The sequence below is a fragment of the Lagopus muta genome, chromosome 11 (genome assembly GCF_023343835.1).
Source record: "Lagopus muta isolate bLagMut1 chromosome 11, bLagMut1 primary, whole genome shotgun sequence".
Classification (NCBI taxonomy): Eukaryota; Metazoa; Chordata; class Aves; order Galliformes; family Phasianidae; genus Lagopus; species Lagopus muta.
Window position 1 is genome coordinate 11,539,715 of NC_064443.1, and position 6,070 is coordinate 11,545,784.

General features: G+C 64.9%; 1 protein-coding gene across 1 annotated transcript; it reads left to right on the top strand.

Moving 5' to 3' along the window:
* The first annotated feature begins 685 nt into the window (after positions 1-685).
* QARS1 (glutaminyl-tRNA synthetase 1) lies at positions 686-5,308 on the top strand. Its single transcript, XM_048957189.1, has 23 exons — positions 686-981; positions 1,094-1,203; positions 1,290-1,365; positions 1,452-1,516; positions 1,605-1,658; positions 1,798-1,855; positions 1,998-2,069; positions 2,157-2,242; positions 2,364-2,450; positions 2,540-2,639; positions 2,752-2,830; positions 2,921-3,029; positions 3,100-3,230; positions 3,350-3,442; positions 3,516-3,653; positions 3,726-3,813; positions 3,890-4,033; positions 4,103-4,207; positions 4,332-4,424; positions 4,496-4,623; positions 4,724-4,790; positions 4,893-5,018; positions 5,095-5,308. The coding sequence occupies exons 1-23, from the start codon at positions 702-704 to the stop codon at positions 5,143-5,145; spliced, it is 2,340 nt and encodes a 779-aa protein (XP_048813146.1). The 5' UTR covers positions 686-701; the 3' UTR covers positions 5,146-5,308.
* The last annotated feature ends 762 nt before the right edge of the window (positions 5,309-6,070 follow it).

Consider the following 6,070-nt stretch of genomic DNA (forward strand, 5'->3'; position numbering starts at 1 on the left):
CCGTGCCAATAAAGCCCTTTCTGAATTGCAGTGTTGGCAGCAGTGTTGAGGATGGGAGTGGGTATCCTGGGGTGCCACAGCCTGAGCACGGTGCTGTGGGGCACCTACAGTGGATGGGTGTGGGCATAGAGGTCAGCTGGATGGCGCTGGGGTGCGGGAGCTGATGTGGAAAGGGATGCGGGTGGCTGTGGGAACACAATGAGGGGGGACATGGGTGGCTGTGAGGGCATAAGACGGGTGCAAAGAAGAGAGAAGCGGTTGCGGGGACACAATGTAGAGGTCACAGGGGGCAGGGGTGTACGTGGGGACACAATCTGGGGATGAAGGGAGAAGACGGGTGGCCGTCTGAGGCATAAGGTGGACATGCGGGGCCACAATATGCGTGCCCGCCGACGACAAAAGAGACCGAGCGCCGTCCTCAGGGGTCCGCCCGCCACCGCCCCCCGCATCCCCGGGGCCGGCCCTGCCAGCCCCCGGCCCCGCCCCGGGCCTGCCCCCCACGTGTCATCCGCGGGCAGCGGTCCCTTTAAATGATGCAACCGTCCTTCCGCCTGGCCACGCCCCCCTGCTCTCCGATTCGCGAAGCTTGCAAGGAGTTTCCTCACTCCATTGGCCGAAGGGAGGGACACTCTACACTGATTGGCTCGTAGGGGAGAGCGGAGCGGCGCGAGGCCCCGCCCCCGCAGGTGGGCAGCGGCAGCATGGCGGCGATGGCGGCGGAGGAGACGGAGGTGCTGAATTTGTTCACCGGCATCGGGCTGACCGAGGCCAAGGCCCGCGAGACGCTGCGCAACGCCGCGCTGAGCGCGCAGCTCCGCCAGGCCGTGCTGCAGGCCCGCGCCGCGCTGGGCTCAGGCCTGGATAAAGCCACCGGTGCTCTGCTGTACAATGCGGCCGCCCGGCTCCGCGACCCTGACCGCTTGGCCTTCGTGGTGGGGTACATCGGGCGGAGGGAGATCCGCACCGACCAGCAGTTGGGCGGTACGGAACGGCTTGGGGGGGGAGGGCGGGGGGAGGGGAGAGGAGGGGAGGGGATGGGAGGGGAAGTGGGGCAAGGTGCCGGGGGCCGGTGCTGAGCGCGCTGTGGCCGCAGCCGCCCTGCAGTACCTCCGCAGTCACCCGCTGGATCCCCTGGAAGCGGCCGACTTCGAGCGGGCCTGCGGCGTGGGGGTGCGGGTCAGCCCCGAGCAGATCGAGGAGGCGGTGAGTGGGGCCGTGGGGGGCGCGGAGCGGGACTGGAGGAACTGCGGGCTCGGGCTGTGCTCCCCGCTCAGCTCCCGGGTCCGCAGGTGGAGGCCGTGGTCAGCCGGCACCGGGAGGAGCTCCTGGCGGAGCGGTACCGCTTCAACACGGGGCTGCTGATGGGTGAGTGTGGGGCAGGGGGATGGAGTCGGGCCTGGGGGTCTTCTTGAAGCCCCCTGGGCTGCGCCCCATGCTGTGTGCCCCAACAGCGGAGGCGCGAAGCCGGCTGCAGTGGGCAGATGGGAAGAGCATCAAGAACGAGGTGGATCTGCAGGTGGGTGCTGGGCTCTGCGGCACAACGTGCGTGCCCTGGGCTGCCCCGGGCACGGGACACCCTGTCAGACCGCCTTCATTCCACTCAGGTGCTGCATTTGCTGGGACCAAAGACAGAAGCTGATCTGGAAAAGAAACCAAAGGTGATGCGGAAGGGCTGCGTGGTGATTCCTGAGTGGCTGCAGCTGCCATCACAGGACAGCGCTATTGCTGGGGGGTGGGCAGGGCTGGAGAGAGGTGTGTGCACAGTGGGTGCTCAGGCTGCTGTGCTCATCCCCATAGGCTGCCAAGGCCCGGCCAGCCCCAGTGGAGAAGCAGAAGGTGCTGGTGATGGAGAATGGTGAGCAGCGCCGTGGGAGCTTCCCCAGCCCTTTGGGCCCAGCAACCCCGGGCTGTGATTGGGCATCACCGCAATCAGTGCGAGTGCAGGCTGTCCTCTGTCCCACTGGGCAGTGCTGGCTCAGCGCTGTCTTTCCCCATAGGTGAGGTGGGCACAGAGACGAAGTCGCTGCTGGAGCAGCTGCGAGGAGAAGCTCTGAAATTCCACAAGCCGGGTGAGGGCAAGCAGGCACTGCCTGCAGGCTGCCAAGCTGTGCCAGGCTTGGAACACTGCTGCAGCACTGACCACACCGTCCTCACAGGAGAGAACTACAAGACGGAAGGCTATGTGGTGACACCAAACACCATGGCTCTGCTGAAGCAGCACCTGGCAGTCACGGGTGGGCAGGTGAGGTCGGGTCTCTGAGCACAGTGACTCCCTTGTGGGTAACATCGTTGTGTAAGGCTGCAGTGGGCGCTGGGGAGGCACAAGGTATGAGGGTTGTGACAGTGCCTTCTCTTTTCCCCAGGTGCGGACACGGTTCCCTCCTGAGCCCAATGGCATCCTGCACATTGGCCATGCCAAGGCCATCAACTTCAACTTTGGTTACGCCAAGGTGGGCGCAGCCTGCTCCCATCTCTCCGCATCCTCTGGTTGTGTCCAGGCCCTGTGAGGAGCAGCTGCTTACTCTCCTTACCTTCCCAGGCGAATGGGGGAATCTGCTTTCTGCGCTATGACGACACCAACCCTGAGAAGGAGGAGGAGAAGTACTTTACAGCCATCCGAGAGATGGTGGAGTGGCTTGGTAGGGCTTGTACTGGGGAGAGCGGGATGGGGCTGGGTTGCTGATGGGAACATTCCTGCATGTAGCTCCTGCTGCCAAGCCCTAGTGCTGGCTCAAACCTGTCTACCCCCAGGCTACCAGCCCTATGCTGTGACCCATGCCTCAGACTACTTTGACCAGCTCTACACCTGGGCTCTGGAGCTCATCCGCAGGTGAGTGTGCTGCAGTGGTGCCCAGAGATGGCTGCCCTTTGTCCGGGGGTGGGCTGCTTATGTCCACTTGGCCATGTGTCCTCTCTGCAGGGGACAGGCCTACGTCTGCCATCAGAAGGTTGAAGAGATCAAGGGCCACAACCCACCACCATCACCATGGCGGGACCGGCCTGTGGAGGAGTCACTAGTGCTCTTTGAGGTACTCTCAGCCAGGGACTGTGTGCCTATGGGGTGCAGGGCCCAGCTGATGGCCTTTGCCTGCCCTGCAGGACATGCGAAAGGGGAAGTTTGGGGAGGGGGAGGCCACGCTGCGAATGAAGCTGGTGATGGAGGATGGGAAGATGGACCCCGTTGCCTACCGTGTCAAGTTCACTCCGCACCACCGCACTGGGGACAAGTGGTATGGAGAGCTCACAGCGTCCCACAAGATGTGTCAGGGACGGGTCTGTGTGTGCTTGGAGCAGGGGGGGTCTTGGGAGAGGAATGGAGAGGCTAGGGCAAAGTTCACATGCCCTGTAGGTGCATCTACCCGACGTATGACTACACACATTGCCTCTGCGACTCCATCGAGCACATCACGCACTCCCTCTGCACCAAGGAGTTCCAGGCCAGGTGAGCACCATGCACAGCCCTGAGCAGGGGTCACCATGTCCTTGTGGCTGAGCTGGGCTGTGCTTCTTCGCAGGCGCTCCTCCTACTTCTGGCTGTGCAATGCGCTGGACGTGTATTGCCCTGTGCAGTGGGAATACGGCCGTCTCAACCTGCTCTACACCGTTGTCTCCAAGAGGAAGATCATCCGCCTGGTGGAGACTGGGGCTGTGCGGTAGGGGTGGGCCAGCAGACAGAGTGGCTGTCGCTCAGGGCATGCTCGATTGTCACAGCAGTGTCTTCTCAGGGACTGGGATGACCCGCGGCTCTTCACACTGACTGCCCTGCGCCGGCGAGGCTTCCCTCCTGAGGCCATCAATAACTTCTGTGCACGGGTAGGCACTACAGGATGTGGCATGTGGAAGTGTCCCCCTAGCCAGCAGGGTGGCAGCAGTGCATTCCATCCCACAGGTTGGTGTGACAGTGGCCCAGGCGACGATGGAACCGCACTTGCTGGAGGCGTGCGTGAGGGATGTGCTGAATGAGCAGGCCCCCCGCGCCATGGCTGTGCTGGAGCCCCTCAAGGTCACCATCACCAACTTCCCGGCCCCCCAGGTGAGGCTGCTGTGGTCTGGGCTGGGTGCAGCAGTCCTGGGGCAGCGTTCACCCTCTCTTGTCCCCCAGACAATCGACGTCCTCGTGCCCAACTTTCCTGCTGATGAGAGCCGGGGCTTCCACAAAGTGCCCTTCCAGTCTGTTGTCTACATCGAGGAGAGCGACTTCAAGGAGGTGAGTTGGGCACAGTGCCACTGAGCACAGCAGCAGAACGGGGAAGGGGACACAGTCATGGGGACTGAGCTGGAGGGGGGGATATGTGCTGCACCCCCTCCTGCAGCAGTGCATCCTCTTACAGGAGGCAGACAGGGGCTACAAGCGCCTGGCCCTCGGGCAGCCCGTGGGGCTGAGGCACACCGGCTACGTCATCGCTGTGCAGAACGTCATCAAGGTGCGTGGCCCTGAGCAGGGGGGCTGTGGGCTGGAGCTGCCCCCTGATGGCTCCTCTCCCCCCCACCCCAGGATGCCCATGGGCGTGTCATTGAGCTGGAGGTGACCTGCACCAAGTCGGATGCAGCGGAGAAGCCCAAAGCCTTCATCCATTGGGTGTCAGAGCCGCGGGTGTGCGAAGTGCGGCTGTATGAGCGGCTGTGAGTACCAGGGCAGCACGGCAGTGGTGTCACCTGGCCACTGTCACCCCACCATGGGGTGCTGCTGCCCCACAGCTCCTTTGGCTGAGTCTCATTACAGGTTTTTGCACAAAAATCCTGAGGACCCTTTGGAGGTGCCGGGTGGATTCCTGAGTGACCTCAACCCAGTGAGTGCCAACGGTGATTTGTTGCAGCCCTCATGTCCTCAGCGTTGGCACAGAGAGGGGCTGAGGTGCTGACAGTGCTGTTCCCTCACCCACCCCGCCCAGGACTCCCTCCACGTGGTGGACAATGCCCTGGTTGACAGCTCTGTCCTCGGGGCCCAGCCCTTTGATAAGTTCCAGTTCGAGCGCCTGGGCTACTTCTCAGTGGATCCTGACAGCACTGACAGCAAGGTGAGCCCTGGGGCAGGGGACAGCACACCAGGCCCCCTTGGGAGGCTGCAGTGCTCTGAGCTTTGCCTGTCTCCAGCTGGTGTTCAATCGGACTGTGACGCTGAAGGAGGACCCCGGCAAAGCCTGAGCCCTGCTGCCACGCTGCTGCCTGTGTGCCCTCAGCCAGGGGAAGGCTCCTGGGGGGGGCAGGATGGAGCCCAGCCCCACGCCCTCTCACCAAGAGCCGCAGCTGCCTTAGCACAGCCCCGCGGGGACGTGCCGGTGTCACCTCAATAAAGTGGAGCATCGCAGCCTGGTCCCTGTGTTCAGCCCTGGGGTCAATGGCAGTGGGGGAGGGGGGGACACCTATCCCGTGGGCCGGCTGGTGTTGCGGCACGGTGTGTCGCTGCGTGGGGATACGGACTGCAGCGCCGACGGGAGGTGCGCGCTGGGGATGTGTACAAACAGCAGCCGCCGTCCCGCATTAAGGTGGACTCGAGTGGGGCGAGCTCTGCCCGGCCCTGGGCTAGAGGTCCCCGGGGAGCCCCCGCGGTCTCGGTTCGTCCCTTCGCGGCTCTGCATCCCCAGCCCCCTCGGGGCTGGCCGTACGGTGTGGGAGTCTCTGCCCGTCCCCGTGGGCCACCTTAAGCAGCCGTGGGGCCGCACCGCGCACACGGACGCCTTAAAGCAGCCTCAGGCCGCGTTCTCCTCCCGATCCCGGCGCGGAAACAGCGGGGCTGGGACAGCCGCACGGCCCGCGGCCGGCACCGACACCCGCCCGTGGGCGCCCCGTGGGTTGGAGCCTGCCTGCAGCCTCGCGGGCCGGCCCGCAGCCCCGTGGTCTGACCCGGCCAGACAGCAGGCGCCGCATCCCCAGCCCAGCAATGCCGCCAGCCGCGGTGCCGGAGCCGTCCCGGCCGCAACCCACGCGCGTCCCGGCTCCGAGCGCGCCCCTCCCGCCGCGCAGCGCGCCCCCCGCCGGCCGCCCCCACCTCGGGAGCGCGGCCCCTTTAAGGCGAGGGGCGGGCCCGAGCGCCGAGTTCTCGCGGGAGTTGGGGGCCGCGCTCTCGCGA